A 21,609-nucleotide genomic window follows, 5' to 3' on the forward strand; every position below is an offset into this window, starting at 1 on the left:
TGCTTTCAAGTATCAACACCATTCATTAACAATCCACTTGATGCTCAAAGCTGGAAAAAATACATTACTAGATAAAACACTTTCTCTCTGCAACAGAACTGTCAAGTGCTTCTTGAGCTACAAGCACAGAAAAATTTACATGGACAAATTTACTGTATTTGTTTCAACTCATGTTCTCCCTTGAATGTCACACAGCTGTGTAGTCACACAAGAAATATAAACTCAACTATACTGAAAATGAAATTCACCATGGTTTCACATTGGACACAAAACTAGTAGGAACCTCATTGACCCCAAAGCTTCTGTGGAGCTTAAGGGCCTCAAGAAAACAAGATGCAAGTCTTAACTCTGCTTTATTCCTGTATTCAACTCCACAGTGATACTTGTGAGGGAAACAAAACATGGACATTCACATACCTGCCATGCCAGTAACTGGTTTGGTTCAAGCTCAATAGCCTTCTTGTATGCTCCTCTGGCCTGATCAGGCTGCTCTAACTCAGCGGCTGCCAGGCCAATGAACACCCAAGCATTGTAGTTATTTTTTTCTTGCTTCAAGACTGCCTAAAAATATATAATTTTAAGTAAAACTGATAAAAGAAATGTAACTTACAGATCCATGTACTGAGTTTTATCACTACAGTTTGGTGGATTATTTAATATGGCAATATTAGAAGTTAAGTAATTTTAAGGAAGATGCTGAGATTAGTAATTTCAGTTTCTTATGCCAGAAGATGATGCTTCATACCTGAAGTGCTGAGCTAGTAACCTGTATCTGCAGCTCAGCAATTAAAGCACTCCTATCAGGTCTGCATTAGATTTTTATCTCTATCATTCTAGACTTAATACTCTTATTGCCACATGTAAGCAAATTCAAAAGGAAGGGGAATTAAAGTTTATATGTGGGAAACTAACACAAATAATAAGTCAAATCTGAAAATCCATCTCAACCATCACATCAATAAGGCACTCTACACTCTGCACTATTATATAGCTGTAGAGGTATAATAAAAACAACAAAATGTGCAAAAAGCCCCAAACTTACCTTCCAAGAATAAAATTAATTACCTTGCAATGTTTTAAGGCCTCCTTGTACTCTTTATTTCTTATTGCATCTCTAGCACTCTTTAATGCTGCCTTCACCTCCTTATTTGACATTGTGGCTGCTAAATACAAAGAACATATCATCAGTTCTTGTAAAAAAAGATATTCTGACACACACAAAATGTTTATTGTACAGAGGTTATTTTAAACAGAGAAATACGCCAAAATGCAAACAGCATTAGAAACTGACATGGTTAAAACTACTCACATGTAGCTGCAATGCAGGAGTCATTATTCCAAACAGTTAAATGATACAAAGTAACTACCCAAGAATTAAACATTTTTTACAGGTTAAGACATATTTAAGGAGAGGAGAGGTGTTTTAAGAGCCTGTAATTAGACTTAGTAGAAAACACCCTACACATAGTAGCTTCTCTTTAAAAATAAACTAAAGTTGTGAAACGTGCTTAAGAACCCTACTGCCCAAGAAATGCATTCCGGAGGCTGCTAAGAATCAGGGTTTGTCTTGTGTGCTTTCCACAGCAGCACCATGGCCGTCTGTCACTTACACTCCAGACTGGCCCACCCTGCTCCTCTCCCTTCACGCACACTTCAGGCAGGCTCTGCTTCTGACTACAGCCATGAATCAAAGAAGAAAAAGTGTTGAAGGACACAGCAAAGAAACATTCACACTTTTGAACATAATCATGCACTGTTTCGGTGTATATTGTACGCCAAAATGAACTTTAGAAACACCACAGTCGAAGCTGTGATATAGCATGAGACTGGGAAACAACAGTGCTGGTGCCAGCACCCAGAAAGATGAAAAAAGCAACCAGCTGGAGAACAAAAAAAACTTTTTAGGAGCTGCAAAGCAAAAAATAAAGCAATGGTTGAATTAGCCCCATTTTTATCGCTCATTTAGCAATGAAAAGACATCGGATTACACCGAAATTCACAGATTCCTCTAAGAATCTCAAAGGAATGTGTAAGACTTGCATTCCCCAGCAACTTCTGGAGATAATTTGCTTCCCAGGAAGGAAGAGATGCATCGGCCACAAACGCACCCCACCGCGGGCACCGTCCAGCATGAGCTGCACAGTCACCTACGAGCAAAATAACTCTTCGGGGCAAACCCGGGCACCGGGGAGAGGGCCGGCTCCCAGAGCGAGGCCACCCAGCCCGGCCTGCGGGCGGGGTCTGGGCCCGCGGACCCCCTGGGGAGGCAAACCACGGCCGCAGCCCCCCGAGGGTCCCCAGGTCCCCCTGGCGGACCCAGCCAGGCCACCACGGCGCCTCACCACCCGTCCCCCGCTCCCGCCGCACCTTCCGCCGCAGCCGCAGCCGCCGCCTCCGCCACCTCAGCCGCCGCCCGGCCGCATGCGCACTCCGACAGCGGGGCAGTGACGCGGCAGGGCAGCCGCCATGTTCTCTTAGGGCACTGTGGGAGATGTAGTTCCCCGCTCCCGAGGCACGCTGGGAACTGCAGGCAGCCGCCCGGGGCACCATGGGAGTTGTAGGCCGCATGAGCGGATAGAGTAGGCGGCCGTCAAATCTTACGCTGTGGCCAGGGCACCGGAATCTGCTTTCGGAGCTGTTGCTCCTCTCAGTTCGGAGCTGGGGGCCACGTTGGGCGGGCGATGGGAGACGGCGGGCGGCTGGGGCGAGCCGGGCTGGCGCTGCTCCTCATGGCCGCTGGGGCGGGAGCGAGGCCGCGGCCCGCCGCTCACGGGGAGCAGTCCCGATCTAACGTGGTGCTGGTAGCCTGCGATTCCTTGGTGAGTGACGGGAGCGTGGAAGGGGGCACCCTGACAGGTGAGGGAGGGCAGGGAAATCCCCGGCGGCGGCCTGGGCTGAATGCCGAGGATGAGGCACCGCGGCCGTGAGGCTGCATCGCCCCGGCCTGAGGCCCGGGCATGCGCAGACGGGAGCTCTGTGCCGGGCGCGGGGCGCTCGGCGGGGCTGCGGCGGCGGCGGGGCCGCCGTGTGGTGAAACACTCGCACCCCCAGGGCTCTCACCCCCAGGGCTCTCACCCCCGTGCTCCGAACCAGACGCGACCAGCTTCCCAGGAGGGTGCGCCGTGCTCGCATTACAGCAGCCGAAAACCTCTGCGCAGGTGGCTCCCGCGGTGCGGTGCTCGTCACCCCGTAGCGGGGCCTGCCAGCAGGACTCCTGTGGCAGAGCTGCCGCCACTGGAACCAGGGCTGATGAGTAAAGAGAATGATCTTCGTTTGGCTTTGTCAGGAAGATTAATCCACAAATACCAGAGGTTTATGTCCAAAAAGGAGACAGAGGAGTCCTTTTTGCTTTATTCGAATAAAGGGAGAGGCCATGGGGCATTCCCCTGGGATCTCTCAAATTTTTGGAGGATGCAGCCTCCTTTTATCCTATTTTCCCGGCCGCTTTTCCCTCTCTCTTTCCCCATGGACCGAGGTACTTGAGAGGCACAGGCTTCCCCGAACGCCTGACACCTGAGATTCCCCTCTAATGTATAACCCTCCCTTTTAATTTTTAGTTCTTATAGAATTAATGTTTTTTTGCCATTGCTTCTTCCATCTAATAATATCCAATTTCGTTTATCAGCAAATCCATAGCTTGTTTGTAAAGACAAATATCTTTTCAATTCATCAATCAGTGGAATCCCTCCTGTTTCTTTTATCTCTCAGTGCTGACCTTATCTACCAGCAGATTCGCAGCTTAATTATAAAGACAAATGCGACATTCCTCTCAGAATGAAAAACTTAATGGCAAGAAAGGTCGCCAAACTGCGTGGTCTTGCACATTGTAAATCCTAAGAATGTCGAGTCTCCACAACAAATGGGATAGAGAATTCCTGTAATCGCAGTTGAAATTACTGACTTACCGGGCACCAAATACTGGTTTACTGTGGCTCTTATAAGGTTCAACAACACAATAAACTTGTCAGATGTATGTCCATAGCGGTTGGCATCTATCGGCTTCATTGCAGTGATTTATTAATACATTTGGTTTAACCCTCAGACAAATGGGAATTTTTCCACTCGGGTAGTAATCCTTGCATGTGTCTTCACAGTTTTCTCACTGTGCCCACCCAGCACACTGGAAATGCTTTGATATATGTTTTACTCTGAGGAGTCTTGGTTTCTTTTAACTTATCACACATCTGAACACTCCTTGTTGTGGAATCAAACATAAGCTCTGTGGTGTTAAGTTCCAGGTGCTTTCACATTTCACCACTTTCACTATTGAGGAAGTTTGATTACTATTCTTCTTGGGCTTCCATCCTTGACTGCACAGATAAAAGCTTCTTGCCTGCTGCCTGTTTTTCTTGGGATGAATTTTTGCTAAATATTTGGTAAATATGTGTCATCTTTTTTTCAAACCCTATCTTTAAACACATTTGTTGTAATTTCAAAGATAAAGAAATGGCTCCATCTTTATTAATAGCTCCTTATTGTCTTTCATTCCTTTGACTCCATTCTCTGTTAGTTTTATTTTCAGTAAATAATCTCTCTTAATATTCCAAAATAATGCCTGCCTTTTTCTCCAAATTTTCAGCTTTTACTAAAAGTCTATTTACCAATAGTTAGAATGACAGTATTTGTGGTCCTGAGGGTTAGTAAATGTCCATTTTATATCCAGATGCTAGCAGAAACTGCAGACAAACCTTAGATGGATTTTTATATGCCCTTCAAGCAGGAAGATTCTCATAAACTGTATTACAGGGATTAATGAGGTAGCCCTTAAAAAAAGAAAGGTAAAACCCACAATGTTTGTGGGAATTCTTATGTAAACAATTAAAAACAAGGTTTTTGGAAAGTGTTGTATTTGCATAGTGCATACAAAGAAGAATATAGTAAAAGAAATATGATGTGTAAGCTATTTTTCTGAGATGAATTTGAAGGTAGAAATAGATGAACAGTTTTGATTACATTCACCAGCAGAGAATAGGAAGGATTGGTTACTGTTGAAACTAGCAATTTTTTCCAGAGAAAAAAGCTGAAGTCCTGAAGGCTGTTAAAAGGTCGATATTTTTATTGCCTGCCTTTGTTGTGGGTCACACTGCCTATGAAGGAATCACACCTATTTAGCCAAGTGGGACAAAAATTTCCTTCTCAGTGATGTTGGATTATCTTTGGCCTGCAGAACAGTGACCTCTTGCTTGAACGAGCTTTGTGCTGCTGTGTCACATCAGGCATTGTACTATTCCAAGAGTTTCCTGGTGAAATGTGCTAGTAGGCAATTCAGCTCCTGAATTGCTACTTGAAATTAACTGTGTGATGGATGACAGGCTTTGCTTGCAATGCAGCTCAATGAATGGTGCTTGTTTGTGTTAAAGTAATTTTATTTCCCTAGATATTTCAAAACACAGAAATCTACACACTTGTTAGAGGATGGACTTCCAGAAACAGCTGTTGAACTTCCAGCTGCTCAGCCAATTCAAGATGCTTACTACTTTCACTGAATACCCTGTCATCTGTAGAAGCAATAATCATGTTACAGGACACCAAGCATTCTGTGGCACAAAGTACATGGAGTTCTTTTGCTGCTGTGTCATTGAATATGATATCACAATATGAATATAAGGAACTGTTGTCTTCCACTGTTCAAAGACTTTGTTGGAGAAGCTTAAGTATATGTTGTTGATAGGACTGTAGAGCAGTTGTGTACTTTTGTCATGGTTTAGGAATGGTATTCTCCAATTTAGTGTTCCCACTGAAATCACTCCAAACCATGTGCCGCTTGCTCACTCCTCTGTCCACTCCTGTTCCTCTGTGGCAGGCTGGAGCAAAGAATTGGAGGCAGGAAAGATAAAGGTCATGGATTGGGGTAAGAGCAATTGACTAAAATCAGCAGAGCTAGAATAGTAACAGCAACAACATTAACAAAAACAGTGTACAAAAGAGGTGAGCAATTCACATTTGAATGCTCACTGCTATACTATGCAGAGCCTGACAGTACTTTACTGCCACCACACTACCCTGGAAGGGACCTTTTCCCCTGTTCCTAGAAAATTACATGAGGTGATACACAATCATTTCCCTGTCTTAGCCTTGTCCCCTCCTGGCTACCCCAAAAATGAACCCTATCCTGGCTGGAACCAGGACAACTGTCTGGACAACAGAGCATTTCAGCCCAAACATTTGTTCAAGTTCCTATTGCATATTACAGCTTTATTTCCAGTTTGTCCTACTGAGTGCTTGTTCAAGATGCTATTTGTAGTAGTATACAAAATTAAGTGATTGCTCATTTATCATTTTGTCATGATATGAGCTGGTTTCAGAGGCTGGAATGCTGCAGTTAGCTCTACTGGTGCCAAGTGAAGTGACTCTCTACAGTGATGGGTCATCCAAGAGTATTTTTGCCAGAAACCAAATGGCAGGAATTATTTTTTTCTGCAGTTAAAACTGCAGATGCACTGTCGCCTGTCTGTTCACTAAAGAGCCAGTCAGAATGGGGCTGTGTTGGTACATCTTATTCAAGCAAGGAAAGTAACAGAAGTGACAGATAAAATGCAATTACATGAAATATGGCACTCTGCATGAAACCTGGTTTCATGTGATGATAATCTTTCACTGTAAAATTACCTATTCAAAATGTTTAATCTTTTTAAAGTTACTGATTAAAAACGCTGTCTAAACAAATAGATGAAAATGAAATTAACATTATGAAAGTGTCAAAAGGGGTATCCCATTGTGTGGGATTTCTGTGGGAGAATAGCCTTCCTTTGGCTTTCTGATCCCTTTTCCAGTCTGTAGCTTCAAAGAAGTTCACAGAGAAGTTGTATGGATAAACCTTTAAAAAGGATGAGGGATCAATGTTGGTTTCACAGAAATACGTGCTAGTGCACACATCTACATTGGGATTCATCCTTACTCCATGTTACCCTTCACCATACCTATTCCCACGGAGTGTATCATAGTAGGACCCCACCCCTGAATATGTGTAGTGATACAGTGGAATTAATTTTACTGTAAAGGAGCCCAGTTATCTTTCCCATTGCACTTTTTCGAAAGTAATCCATTTAATATTGATCTGAATTAATGCAGCCAATAGTTTACATTAATGCTGTTTATGTGTTGCTTTTGTTTGATTGCAGGATGGACGCTTGACATTTTTTCCAGGAAATCAGACTGTGAATTTACCTTCCATAAATTTTATGAAAAGACATGGCACTGTCTTTCTCAATGCCTACACCAATTCTCCAATTTGTTGTCCTTCCCGCGCAGGTAGAACCAAGCAAAACATCAGATAAATGCTTGCACATGTCAATTTAAGTATGTGATAATGGTGGGAAATTCGAAATTATTTAATGGGATTTATCTTGTTTTTCAATAACACCTTTTTTTTTTTTTTAGTTTGTGTTTGAATTCTTATGGTGTTCTTTTCTTTCATCTGTTTCTCTCTTCTATTTCTTATGTTTCCTCTTTTATTTTTTTATTCTCCTTTTTTCAGTTAAGTGTAAGTTCCCAAATCTTTTTACAAACTCCACTGAAGCTTCAGATTTTTTTTAAATCTTCAGGATTTATAGAGAAATCATCCATTTGTTCTGCCTCAGTGCTGAAACTATGTTCAGAGCTACTCTCTCTTCCCAGTACAAAGTTAATAAATATCTTTCCTGTATTCAGCAAAGAGTAATAAATAACAACCTGAATAAAGTGGTAGCTGTTGCCACTTTCTTCTAGATACATGATGCATATTCCAGTAGCTTTAATTGAATACTTCGATGTTTTTCTTTGCTTAATGTGATTGTTGTTCTGTGATCAATTTCACAATTGCAGAATTTGCTAGGAGGATAAAAGGAAGTTATATTCCTCAATCAAAGGTTACATCTTAGAACATTTCTACCTTTTTCAGTTGTTGCAAAAACCGTCTTTAATCTGTAGCTGTGAAAGAGATCCCCCTTCCTCTCAAAACATACACTGAAAGAAGCAGCAGGCAAAGGCAGCCAAATATAGAGTTACATTTTTAATAGTCCCTTATTGAATATCAAGCCCCCATTAATTTTTCTCATGGTCACATTTTAAGTGGGTGATGTTACATGAGCAAGCAGTCAGCCTTTTTTTCCTTTTCTTGATGCTTGAGTCTTTTGGCCAATTTTTATTGCTAAGAACAATGACTTTATTTTAAGTTTTTTAATTTTAAGAAATTTGTGAAAATGGCAGGTTAATACTCCTGTGAGAAAGAAACTGCATAATGAATTAAACAATTCATGATTTATGAGTAGCGTTATAGGTAGCCATGACCACTGAGCTCATACGTGAGGCTCTGAGCCAGCAGGACATGTTTTGCTTAGCCAGAATCTTGATACCTGCAAGGAACTGAGGGTGCATCTATTGTGGAGATGTCAGGGATGATCCCAAAAGAGATGGTAGAAAGAGGGCTTTGAGGTGGGGAAAGGATAAGTACTGCCATGAGGGTTGATGCACTTGGCTTACAGGATATTTCTGTTGCTGGAATGACTTAGTTTTGTTTTGGCACTACCTTTAAATGAGCATTGGAAAGAGTGAGTGATTCTTGATAAGCTGCAAAGAAATAGGAATTCACTAACAAAATCTTCTCTTATAGTTCCTTTGCAACTCTTGCCTTGGTTTCCTTTCTTCTTGGTATCTTCTTTAATATTCTCACTTTGTTTCTGCAACTAGTAGTGAAGTAAAAGAATAAAACTGAGGGCATATTGTATTTATGAAAATACTATATTGTACCATATTGTAATTCTGTCCAAAGATATATTTAACTTTAAACTCACAGTAAATCTAACTGTAGTAAGGGGAATAATACTCTGAAACACATGTAAATACAAGATTGTTTTATCAGGATCTGTACTACCATGCCATTTTCTCAAGAAGAATATTTTCTGATCTAATGAAATCTTGATTTAGTGATTGCATAGCAACTGGAAAGATAGGACCTTCTTCTGCAATTCTGGGGATTGAGTAAATTTTGTTACTTGAATTGATTATGAAATAGGATTTAGAAGAGTAATACTTTGTATGCCTTGCTCCATTGTATCACACTTCAGATTTTTGACCTCTGTAATAGTGAGAAGATTAATTCCTTTTCAACCATATAGGTGGGGGGTACTAATCACTCATAATTTCTTTTTCCTAGCTATGTGGAGCGGTCTTTTCACTCATTTAACAGAATCGTGGAATAACTTCAAAGGTCTAGATCCAGATTATGTAACATGGATGGATCTCATGGAGAAGCATGGCTACCGTGCACAGAAGTTTGGGAAATTGGACTATACCTCTGGACATCATTCAGTAAGGTAATCAGGTAGATTTCCTGCTATGAAATGGGCATGTAGTGATCATGTAGTGATCATGTAGTGGTCTGTCACGTGCTTTCAGTCTCCAGTTGAAATGATAGCAGCTTTAATTTAAACTAAATTGTGTTAGGTACCTAGCAGAGATCTCTCCTGCAACTTCATGGAGAAGCAAGCATATCTCTTGTAGTTGCCTCAATAAGAAGTCAAAACAATAAAAATAATTGTTACAGCTAATTCTGAATAACTTTTCTGGAAATTAAAGGGGATAAAACTGGTTAGATGCTCTTTAAACAATAATAATGCTGTGTTTTGATAAAAGCATGGGATCAAACTTTGAACAATTTTATACTTTCCTTTGGAATTTCGTTGGTTATATTAAAATTCCTGTGAACAAGATGAAGATTAGTCAAGGTCTTCAATAGTCTGCCTCTTACCAATGCCCACCATCATTCACTCTAGCAAAGAAATCAGGACATTTGCAGATCAGATTTTCTAGTGTGTTAGAGAGACAACAATATTAGAAAATCTGTTCAAAAATATTTTATCATTAAAATGTTGCCGTTTTTCCCTCCTTCCTTTCTTTACACCCTTTTCTGTTATTTTTTTGGTAGTATTTGTACAAGAGAAACAATTCTTACAGATTTATGTCTAAAGTGTGTTTAATTAATAGGAGGTAATCCTATTAATTAATTATTAATCCTAACAATCCACACTCAGAATGTGGTTTTTCAAGGCAGCTTCACCAGGCAAGGCACTATATTCTTTCAAATAAAAATCTCAGGCCCAGTTTACAAATAAATAGTGTGTGAATCTATGCCAAAATGTGGAGAAGGGTCCTCAAGATGGAGTGCTATTATTTTGTAGATGTAAGAAGAGCCATTCTGATGTAAATGGATAATAAATAAGAAAGATTCAAAAGCAGAGACAAAAAGACTGAAGGTTTGAGATGCGCAGTTGTTATTGTTCAATTGACTAACAATTCTCCTTTATGCAGGAATTGGAAATAGATTGCAGCTGAAACTATAGCGTAAGTTCTTCAGGAATTCATAATGCTTTTTGCTTGGAGAAAAAGTGAAGAAAACGTTTTCTGCTGTGTATGTGACTTGTGTATGTATTTTCAGTAACCGTGTGGAAGCTTGGACTAGAGATGTTAAGTTCCTGCTCCGACAAGAAGGAAGACCCATGGTGAAACTTACAGGTCATAGGAAGCAGTTTAGAGTGATGGAAACAGACTGGCAGAATACTGATAAAGCAGTAAATTGGATAAAGGAAGAAGCAGTTAACTTTACTCAACCATTTATTCTATACTTGGGACTAAATTTACCACACCCATATCCATCACCCTACGCAGGAGAAAATTTTGGATCCTCTACATTTTTAACATCTCCCTACTGGCTTGAAAAGGTATGTGAATATAAAATTTAAATATAAATTTATTAATAACTGTACTGTTACAAACAGTATTTTATTCTTGAATTTTCAAGATAAACCCAGTTCTGATATTTCATTACACAGTAGTGTAGTGAAGGTAGTGTAATGAACTTGAATGAGATGTTTGATTTCTGAATAAAGGCTAAGCCAATAGGAGGAACAAATTTGTCTCTCTTGTGGAAAAATGTTTGTGAGCAGTAGTAATTGAACCAATAAGGAAGTATGGAGTTCAGTGGCTAGAAGCACATTAAGAAAAATGAGATTGTTGCTCTTCTTAGATGTAAATTAATTTTGGTAATGATCTGAAGTTGATTGTTATGAACATTCTGTGTTTTGCTTGCTAGAAATTATGTTACGTATAATGATTTTGTCTGAGTTTTACAGTGAAAGACTGACTTTTTCTGCAGTATGGGCCTAGAACATGAAGCAACATAAGACACAACAGAAGTTTTCCTTTCTGTTAACTTATTTTGTGTTACTGTAGATTTTCAAGGTGCAAGAAAGTGTCCTTATGTCTGTATGTGTAAAGCTAAGAAATAGCACTCCATTCCAAAGAAGAAATATTTTTTCTCTATCTTGTATAAGTTCCCAGTTGCCATTATCTACCATAAAATATAAATATATTGCAACAGATTTAATAACAGAAAGTCATTAATATTTTCTGCAGCTGCAGGACTAGAATTAGGTTGATAAGACTTTATGTTTCAAAAAACCCCTCCATATGCAGTTGATATAAATTGTGGCCTTTTCCATGAGAAAACTGCTAAAACACTTTACCTAGGTGTACCAAAAAAACCAAACACTTAGAAAAAAGAATTTACAAATGGAGGTTGAGAGATGTGATTTTTTTCATATTAGGGAGGGTTATGGGTTCTTGTGGGAATGGAGAAGTTTGTGGGGAGAGGAAGAGCTTGGGAAAAAAACCCTTTCATTTATAAAAAGCAGGATCTAGCTTATTAAGGAAAAGTTGCTGGGTGCTAATTGCTAGGTTAGCTGTGTCTTGGGAAGCATGGGTACTCTTTTTTCAAGTCTCAGACAGTTATAACATCTTTGACAAATTTTTGCTTATCTTTTATGCAGTCAGAGTACCTTAACTGCGGAGTTTGCTGGGGCCCTTCCCATCACTGTGTGTACATACTTCATTGTGTGGGCCACATGCTATTTATTGAGCATTGGCTGGTTCTTCTGCTGGCTCTTTTTTGGTCATGAGAGAAGCAGTCTTTTAAAATCACAGAGGTAATCTCATGAGGAGGTTTGATCACATAGATGAGGAACTGAATTAAATGTCCTGTTTATTTGGGCTGTAATACAGAAGAGAGGATCAACATGGTATGTTTGTGAAACCCTGTGTTGTTAAGCCCTGTATTTTGTACAAACTGTCATTTTTTCAGGGCATGTGGCTTCTTTCCTGGTCATGAATTACGTCTTGGTTTAAGATGATTCACAGAGGTAGACGCTCTAAAAGTGAGTTCTTCCCCTTAGTTTCAGCCAATCCCTTTCCACCAATAAGGAACCAATACCAAGAGGTATAAGTGAAAAAGTAACAGTTTACTAACAAGTGAAACAGCAACATGCAAAAAATAGCAGTGAATAATCACTGGATACAAACTTGCTGAATCTCGGGAGCTTCTCGGGAGCAATGAGACCCCAAACTCGTGTCAGATCTTTACAAGGTGGCACCTGCGGGTGACCATGCACTCCGAGAAACAAAGGGAACGGGTGACAGCAAACTCCTGAAAAGGCTGGAGCTTACCAAGGTCTAGTGCCAGATGGAAATACCGGCACACGTGGGATCAGAATCGCTGCTCGCTGCTTCCTCTTGCACCCACCGGACTCCGCCTTCTGATCTGCTGGCGTGCTTGGGAAGGGAGCAGGGGAAACTGGTCTCTGGAGACGGATACCTGGTGTCCCAGCCCGCAGGGGCCTGATCAGGCTTCACTGCCTGTAGAGTTTGCAAAGATCGCTGCTAATACGGTTTCTGTTTGCTAAATGCAGTTTTCCCGAGTTGCTACAGCTGCAAGCCTAGAAACCCACCCTTGTCAGCCCTCTCTGAAGCGAGTCTCCTCCTTCCGCAGAAGAGGAAGTCAGCTTAGGTTTCTTGACCTTTTAAAGGAACTGGCACCTCCCGACTGTCCTGCATTTCTGGTTCCAGCCATACTTCGGGTCTTAAAGACAAAATAACAATCTTATGGCACAGGCAGATACGGAATACAGTAACACTTTGAGTTACCCGGGACATTATGATAAACAGACAAAGGGATTGTGGTTTTGTGAATACTTAAAACTAGGCTGAAGTCCTGTAGAAAAGAATCATAGATGGAGAGGGACACTTTCTGCTCTCTTATCTGAAGCAGCTAATAAATACCTTTTGCAAAGTCCAAAATGTAACTTTATGTAGTCAGGGGCCTTGAGTAATAAGAAAATGACTGCAACAGCATTATTTTATCTTCATTATTTTTTCTAGTAGTGTGTTTTCTATAGATCCTAAGGAGACTTACATTTTGGTGTGTCTGTTTAACTGTTACAAAGGTTTTACTTCTGTGGGCGCTTGGACTCCTGCAGATTTATCAACTTATTTAGCTGTTGGGCTTTTCCTCCAAGTAACAAGTGAAAGTATAAGAGGAAATTGCCTCAAGTTCCCTTTTATTTAAGAGAATATTTATAAGTTTGACAGCCAAGCCTAAATGTGTATGTCAAATTTCAAGACTCTAAAGCTAGTACTGAAGCAGACAATATCTATGACTATGCCTAGTTTGAATATACAAATAAATTGGCTTTTTAGTTTCATACTGATTTTACATTTCTTTATAATGGATTGACATCTGTAGAAACATGTAGAAAATATTAGAAAATTGGATTAATATATTCAGATTTTTTTATCAAGATGCCAACTGTCCTGAAGGCTTTCCCAGCCTGCATGATTTTCTATATTGTTCTCTAGTCCCACATAACACCCAATCTTTTAGATCCATGGGTTTATATTTATTCTACAGTTATGAAGACTCTATGTCTTCTGTATCTACTCTAGAAGATGTTCTGTGATATCTCTCTTAAAAATATACTGCAGTTGGTAAAGCACATATTTGTGGCCTTATTTTCTAGTTGATTTTCATAGGATTTTAAAGAACAATTTACCTGTGGAAGCTGTGGGGAAGTATGGAGGAAGTAGCTGCATGATGTAACAAATAAGCAGCTAGTGTTTCCTGGGCCACAAATTGAGAACTGTGAATTTATGCTATAATATTTTAAATTAAATCTGTGTTAAAAAATCTTGTTTAATTCAGTTGCTAAAGTAATGTTAATTTCCTCTTATTTTTTAGGTAAATTATGAAGCTATTAAAATACCCAAGTGGTCTTCTCTTTCAGAGATGCATCCAGTAGACTATTACTCATCGTACACCAAGAATTGCACAGGAGAGTTTTCAAAAGAAGAAGTGAGAAGTATTAGAGCATTTTATTATGCTATGTGTGCAGAGACAGATGCCATGCTGGGTAGGTAATGTCTTATTACACAATGGGTTTTCTAGTTCTGATTTTTTTAAAGAAGAGGTAGATAGGGCTGATGTTTGGGGGGAAAAGATAGAAAACAAAACACCAAAGTTCACATCTGGGAATAAGCTGTGGAAGTTACTTATTCAGTCTGTATGATAAATGACAGGATAGCCCTTTAGGTGAATTGAGCACTCTAAAAAGTAATCACAGCCAGCAGTCAGAAGCTCTGTAGAAAAACAGTGACTGCAGCAAAATATTGCATGAGCCATTGCACCAGTTTAAAACTCAATGGGAAAATTACCCCACACAAGCTGCCCTTCCTCCCCCATCCTCTTTTGACAACACAGGAAATACTAGGAGAGACCACAAGTGGGAACAATTTTACTGAAAAACTTGCAATAAACACAACAATATCAATAAAAGAGGACACAGAGGGAGAGTGCTCTACCCCAAGAAGGGTGTTAACCAAAAAAAGAAAGTAAAAATACTCCCCAAAGAGAGTACCCAGTGTGTTTTTCCCAGACAAAGGCAAGATGGCACCTGTCATCTCCATTCCCTCCACACTGGACCACGCAGCTCAGGAAAACAAAAGCAGTGAGGCAAAAAAAGTTTCTGCAGTTTATTGTCCTTCCCCCAGCCTAGAACAAATGGAAAACAGAGACAAAACAAAGCTTGGAGAGCTAATTAATCCAAATAAAGGGTCCTGCTGCTGAAAGTGCTGGCCCTGTCAGTAGCAACGGTGGCAGAAGCAGCAGCAGCAGTGGTGATGGCAGCAGCTTGTCGAATCTTCCCGCTGCTCCAGCAATAGTTACAGCTTGTTGGGGTTTCAGAAACAGTTACGGCCTCCTGTGACTTCAGCAACAGTTAAGGGAACAGTTCACACCTTTCCACCACCAAGGCAAGACTGAATCGACATCAATATACCTTGGTGTTTCCTGCTGAACATCATGCCCCTGCCATGATATAGGCAGTATATTATTAAATAGTGCTGAAAACTCCACCCCACTTTTCCTCTGTATCTGGGACACCTATGTACAAGAGGAACTAAATATCTTTTGATTAAGTGCTAACTGAAGTAATGGAAACATTTTTGTGAAGGGGATAGAATGTAAAAGCTGAGCTGGAAGAACAGATAAATTTTAGGGTGTAAGTAGTTTTCCTTAGAGACTGATTTCAAGTGTGTAGACTGGATAACAGCTGTTACTCATCAGCTGAACAATAAGGTTACATTTGGAATGTCCCTTAGAAACATATTCTTGAAAGTTATAAAGAAGTAATTAATTGTACATTCAGAATTCTTCAGAGTTTGCAGGAACATCTACAGATATAAAATTTGCAATGCAAGTTGGTCTTAGTTTACAGCATTTTATTTTTTGATTCGAAAAGCGACCATGAATAAGTGAGAATTTTTTCTCATGCTGATGTGAAATTAATGATCAAATAAGCTTATCTTTTAGGCATATGTCCTAAACCAGGACAGCATATTAGATTGGTAAAGTGAATTGAAAGACACAGGACTGCTCTTCCTCATTTTATGAATGAAAATAGTTCAATGGAAGCCTTACAGCTTTAGGAAATGAAGGGATTGCAAAGTAACTCCACTGCATGTAATTTTATAACATCTTTTAACAAGTATGTTTAGGCATAAATCATCCTAAAGTTTTAATATTTAAGATGCCTAAGTGCTTTGCTTAAATACCAATTTCATTGATCTTGGTCCTGTCTTTGTTGCACAGCAATACATAAAAAGGAGGAGTATGTGTTGTGTATTCCTTGCACAAATGTATGTGCAATGGGAGAGGAGTTTCCTCCACTGCCTAGGAGGGTTCTTTTTTTGCTGCTTTGCAGGTACAGACCTTGGAAGAAGTATTTTGAATGTATCCTTTTTAGTATCTTTTTGTTGTTGCAGGTGAGATTATTTCAGCTCTGCGAGATACTGGACTTCTTGGAAAAACAATCATTATATTCACTGCAGATCATGGAGAACTTGCTATGGAACACCGTCAGTTCTATAAAATGAGCATGTATGAGGGAAGTTCCCATGTTCCTCTTTTAGTCATGGGGCCAGGTGTAAGAGAACAGCAGCAAATACCAAATGTAGTATCTCTTGTGGATATATATCCTACTATGCTTGGTGAGTTAAGTAATTTTCAAGTGACAATTTTTTTCCCTGTTACCATTACTATTCTGCATTTGTATCATAGGCATAATGATGTCTCCACTTTGAGGCAATATAGTAACACAGCAGGAGATAATCTATCTGTGGATCATATATATGGACTTAATAGAAAAAGTGAAAAATTGATGAAAAAATAAAATAAAGAAGCTGATGATCTTCCTTATTGCTATTACTGTCATCCACTTAATTACAGTGACTGATTATATATAGGATTATTTGTTACTAAAAAAAGGGAATAAAACCCATTTTAGATATGAAAAATCCTTGCTAGCTTTCAAACCCAGCAGTTTACTATAGAAATTACAGTGTAAGTGCATCCAGAGAGAGGAGATTAGACCTGTAAGGAGGACAGGTTTATTAACTTAGCAAAGGAGTATCTTTTATGAAGGGTCATGTGGGAAGAGGTGTGAAGAAAGCTTTGTACAGGAAATATACAAATGATCTGGGCAAGTGTATAAAGATATGATAATAGATATCTGTTCTTACCTTATGAGATATGAAAATACTCAATATTGGACAGAGAAATAAAAAGAACTAAACTTAAATTACTTAGATGTAATTAATTTTTAAGAGGGAATTTTTGAACAGTTTTCTGTTATGAATCATGCAAGAGACAATTCTGATTGGAATTAAACATCAGTTATCTTTTGAGGCTTTATCCTTCATCTTTTAGGCTTCCAGTCAGAAAAAAAGCGTTCTTTTCAACCCAGTCTGGAAGGCTTGCTCTCTGAGAGGTGTCACATGTACACTGCAATTGCCTGGAGAGCATGAGTGAATGAAACTGTACTTCTAGCCATTTGATAGGCTACTGATCCAGTATTTTCTGTACATGCACTATGTTGATAGCACCTCAAATATCATCTTTATCTCCAGTCCTGCCAGAGAAACAAGTGGCCCTGCTCCTCAAGTCCCTACCAGTTATGGGTGATAATAAAGGCCACCTTTTATAAAGCATTTCTTTATTCACTAATGAAGAATTCTATAGATAAGCTTAGCACCATGATCGTTCAAGAAATAAATGGTTACAACATGTTGGATTATGAAGCTTTTAGGGTCCTTTCGTGCTGTGTTATTCTTTTTCTCCTGCCTGAGGTAGTCAGAGCAGAAGAGAAATGTTTGCAACCATGATTAAGGAATAAAACAGCACCATCTATCAAAGGAGATTATTTTGATCTCTTTTCATAAACTTCCGTTAAAGGCTGAGTTATACATAGGTGATACATTTGATCAAGCTGGTGGGCAGCTTGCCTTGGGAAATTCCTTAAGGTATTTTTTATTGCGTATTTTGGGATAATAATTAGGAGAGCACATTTTATTTTCAACATTCAGACACTGGTAGCATTGTTAGGCTTTTAAAATTATGATAACTCCAGGTGCATTTTGGTTTTATCTGTCTTTTCTTAGATATAGCAAGAATTCCTGTCCCACAGAACCTCAGTGGATATTCTCTTGTACCCCTGCTACGTGAGGAAGCTGAGAGCGAAGCGTCGCCCGGAGGACCTCGGCCCTCGTGGGTGCTGAGCGAGTTCCACGGGTGCAATGTGAATTCCTCTGCCTATATGCTGAGAACTGGCAAGTGGAAATACATCACATACTCGGATGGCTCTTCAGTACCACCCCAACTCTTTGGTATGCTGCTTTTATGTTTTGACTGACTAAATTGTTTACTATATTGCAGATTGAATCCTAACTGACTTTTTGTTCCTTACAGACCTTACTGCTGATCCAGATGAGCTTACAAATGTTGCCATAAAATTCCCAATAACTGTACATTCCTTGGACAAAATACTTCGCTCAATAGTTAACTATCCAGAGATTTCTTCTTCTGTTCAGGAGTATAACAAACAACAGTTTATCAGTTGGAAACAAAGCTTGGGTCACAATTACTCAAATGTTATTGCAAACCTTAGGTGGCATCAAGACTGGTTAAAGGACCAAAAAAAGTATGAGAATGCAATTGATGAGTGGCTTGGTAAGTAGATACAGACAACCAGGATTTCATATGAAAGAAGATATAAAAACATTATGCATTTGTAATATTATGCTGTATTTTAAGTGTTAGAATTATTTTCTTATATAACCTATTCAAAGTAAAGATTCCTGAACTATAACTTCTTTGTATCAGTAAGACAGGAGCCTTTAATATAACTAGTCAGCACAACAAAACTAGAGTTTTAGATGTTACTGTTCTGTAAGTGTATATAGAAAGGGTAGTATGCAAATACTAATGATGCGTATGGAATATTTAGCTGATTGCAAAAATACAGAATACTTTAAGCATTCAAACTCAATAGGAACTTCCATTTGTAAGGAAAAGCAAGGATAATAAAATTTAGTGAAGTACCAGTTACAGTGAAATTTGCTATGTGTATTATAAGTCTAGATTGAATACACATTATTCCACTTTAGGGAATCTATAGCAGTTAAAATATAATCAAAAAGTTGGTAACCAGTACAGTTCTGAACGTAGATGTGGTTTATGCAAGTACTTAACTATGTCAGCATACCTGTGTTACATATGACTGACTCCACATGTATACAAGGTCAGCCTTGAAAGGTCTTGCTTCTGGATCTGGTACTTTCCACTCCCTGCTGTTTAAAATTCCATAATATGCATAGGCTCCTAATTGAACATATGTACAAATGAAGAGGAAACTGATCTCTGGTGATCTTAAATTAAAACAAACAAACAAACAAACAAACAAACAAACAAACAAACAAAAAAAAAAAAAAAAAAACAAAAAACCCCATTTTTCCAAACCTATTGAGTAGAACAGTTCTCTGAAAAATGATAGTGTGATATGCATAACACAAAATAAAAACTGCTTGAATGCAAGTAAATGCTTTAATGTGCATCAGTGAGTGGAGAACTGAAACCTAAAACATACACAGAAGAGACACAATAGAAGCTTGCAGGAAGAATTAACAGAAAAACACTATTTCCCATTTTTCCAGTGACCTGAAAAAAAAAGAGTAGTTTTGGAAGAAGGCAAGATTTAGGTAACAACTCTTCCACATAAGGGAATTTGTAATTACAACAGTGCTTAGGTTTGCTAATTCTTGGTCACCATCATTCCTGCTCTATTGCAATTTCAGAATGACATTATACTTCATACGTAAAATGTTTTCTGAAAACTGTTATTAAATGATCAGTAGTAGCAGTAAGCCAGTAAAAATAAACATTAAAGTGAGACTTATTTCTGATCACTACACACTCATTTCATGAGCAATTTACCATGCAAAGTTAAAAATTCTTGAAACCCTGTAGCCATTATAATTGTTATTAAAATGAGTTCAGGTTTGAAATTACTTAAAATAAATGGGCTGCATAATTAGAGGAAGTATTTATACTCATATTAAAGTTTGTTCAAAAGAAAAAAGAATAAAGAACTACCCTCACTTTCCAGAGGTCTGAATAGAATGTAGTATATTGTCCAAAATGGAGTAAAATAAAATTATGGTGAACTGAATATATTTTTTGTGTGTGCTTTTTAATGACTGAAAGTTTAAAATGTAGGAAAAATTGTATTTTGTCAGTTCTGTGTGTAGTGCTTTCTTTGAAGAGATAAGCTTTTAACACACTATCTAATGTTAGGTTTACAAAAGTGCCATTTGTGATACTCTCTGAAATGGAAGAACAAAGAGGAAAAAAGCCTTGCAACCATGTCTTGTGCCACAGACTGTCCAGAGAAGGCCAGTGCATGGGGACAGGCTTCTTGAAAATTCAGGAAACCTCAGGAATGCACCAGCTCACAGAGGAGAGCTTGTTGTTGTTCAGGAGACCATGTAAAATCATTCTTCTGCTGGGCCATGGCTTGCAGTCTGATTGTAATCTGGAATATGTATCCTCCAAAAACACAAAGTAGAAAGATGAAAGAAATTTTTAGAAAAGAAAGCAGCACTTGCTAGTGTGGTATTTAGAAAAGTTTTAGTATCTGTTACTCTTGAGGAATAATTAGAAAGATTTATGTTTTTCAGGGGACTAGAACTTTATAAATGTTTGTGACAATGGCAGGCAGAGCTGGGAAATGGTTATGATAGGTAAAAAGGACTAGGAAAGATTAAAAAAGTAATTTGATGCCTTGATTTCAGGAAAAACTGTAAGGAACATAGATTAATAGAAGGCATGAAATAATTCAGAAAAGCAGAATGTCCTTTGTATGCTGTTGTGTTCTCTGTAATTTTTTTTACTGCCTTCCTTGGTTTTACCAGTTTTCCATTAAGTTTCTTTAGAAATACGACTAGAATTATTTTCTTGTGCTTTTATTTTCTTGGTCTCTTTGTTGACTTTTAGCAGGGATATCTAGTTGTAAACACTGTAAAGGGATACAGGTTCCTAAATTTGTGTCTCCTTGAGTGTTATTTTCAAACTTAACACTTTCAAAAATATTGAATGTGATTTTCTTTTACAGGGGATGTTGATGCTCTTCAGGGCATTCCTTATAGGTGTTGATTTTTGACTGGATGGATTGGGATGGATAGGCACTCTTCCCCAACAAATCTAATTAAAGCCCTCTTCAGGAGTCTGGCAAGTCACTGACCAAAGATGCTTTTTCCCCTTTGTCAGATGGGCCCCATTGCTGCCAGGAAACCAGAGCGTGGCAAAAGGGCTGAGTAACCAAAGTCCTAGCTATGGCACCATGGTCCAAATCATTTGTTGCTCCTGCCAGGTTCATCTGGCCATTTCATAATAATATAATTTCATAACCTGTGAGCCCACAAAGAAAATGCACATTATTACATCTATCATTCTGGTTTCAGATTGTTCAGGCATAGCTAAAAATAACCCTTTGAAATGTGAGGAAGTGTGTCAAAGCACATCCTCACAGTTGTGTTAAGAGCCATCAGCAACAAGAATAAATGGTTAATTATTAATTTAAACAAGTGTGGAAAACCAGGATAGCAGTATCACTTTTCAAACTGATTTTTCACTCTTCTTTTCCTCTTCTCTTTTTTCACATTTTAAAGAGAAAGATAACATTTATTTTTCTGAAGTACCTTGCTGTCAAATGTTGCTTTACAGCTTTTGATAAACAAATTTAATTGTTTCAGTTTTTGTGAAGTCACATTACCTTTAATTCCTCTGTTTTACTGAAGGTGCAATGACTAGAAGGTTAAAATTAAAATTGGAAGCAATAAGCCACTCCATAAAGTGTCTTTAATCTTTCAGAGGGAACTATCCTGAGGTCCTTAGGCATATGTAATACTGAAAAT

At 38.7% G+C, this 21,609-nt stretch overlaps 2 protein-coding genes across 4 annotated transcripts in view; one reads left to right on the top strand and one right to left on the bottom strand.

Moving 5' to 3' along the window:
- Positions 1-2,467, bottom strand: part of SKIC3 (SKI3 subunit of superkiller complex) — a 46,413-nt gene extending 43,946 nt beyond the window's left edge. Inside the window, exons 1-3 of one of the 2 annotated variants that reach the window (XM_056514816.1) lie at positions 2,368-2,467; positions 1,066-1,163; positions 418-561 (exon numbers count right to left, since the gene is read on the bottom strand). In XM_056514816.1, the coding sequence (XP_056370791.1) occupies positions 418-561; positions 1,066-1,155 (234 nt within the window). In that variant the 5' untranslated portion in view covers positions 1,156-1,163; positions 2,368-2,467. The remainder of the gene's footprint in view (positions 1-417; positions 562-1,065; positions 1,164-2,367) is intronic. The other variant, XM_056514817.1, reaches the window with a different exon arrangement.
- A 90-nt stretch (positions 2,468-2,557) lies between these two features.
- On the top strand, positions 2,558-21,231 carry ARSK (arylsulfatase family member K). Of its 2 annotated transcripts, XM_056514819.1 has the most exons (9): positions 2,558-2,819; positions 7,122-7,251; positions 9,134-9,293; positions 10,415-10,697; positions 14,045-14,216; positions 16,126-16,350; positions 17,800-18,024; positions 18,107-18,367; positions 20,808-21,231. In XM_056514819.1, exons 1-9 carry the CDS (start codon positions 2,682-2,684, stop codon positions 20,846-20,848), a joined length of 1,635 nt encoding a protein of 544 aa, XP_056370794.1. In that variant the 5' UTR covers positions 2,558-2,681; the 3' UTR covers positions 20,849-21,231. The 2 variants fall into 2 exon arrangements, with proteins under 2 accessions (XP_056370794.1, XP_056370795.1); XM_056514820.1 differs by lacking the exons at positions 2,558-2,819; positions 7,122-7,251 and adding an exon at positions 7,263-7,299 and having other exon boundaries at positions 20,808-21,181.
- The last annotated feature ends 378 nt before the right edge of the window (positions 21,232-21,609 follow it).

The sequence above is a fragment of the Oenanthe melanoleuca genome, chromosome Z, assembly GCF_029582105.1.
Source record: "Oenanthe melanoleuca isolate GR-GAL-2019-014 chromosome Z, OMel1.0, whole genome shotgun sequence".
NCBI classification, from domain to species: Eukaryota; Metazoa; Chordata; class Aves; order Passeriformes; family Muscicapidae; genus Oenanthe; species Oenanthe melanoleuca.

What these genes read in the sequence shown, in the direction of transcription:
- ARSK (XM_056514819.1), top strand. Translation starts at nt 2,682, where the DNA reads ATGGGAGACGGCGGGCGGCTGGGGCGAGCCGGGCTGGCGCTGCTCCTC. An exon ending in TCTGGACATCATTCAGTAAG is followed by an intron (nt 9,294 to 10,414) that starts GTAATCAGGTAG and finishes ATGTATTTTCAG; the next exon opens with TAACCGTGTGGAAGCTTGGA. An exon ending in CTCCCTACTGGCTTGAAAAG is followed by an intron (nt 10,698 to 14,044) that starts GTATGTGAATAT and finishes CTTATTTTTTAG; the next exon opens with GTAAATTATGAAGCTATTAA.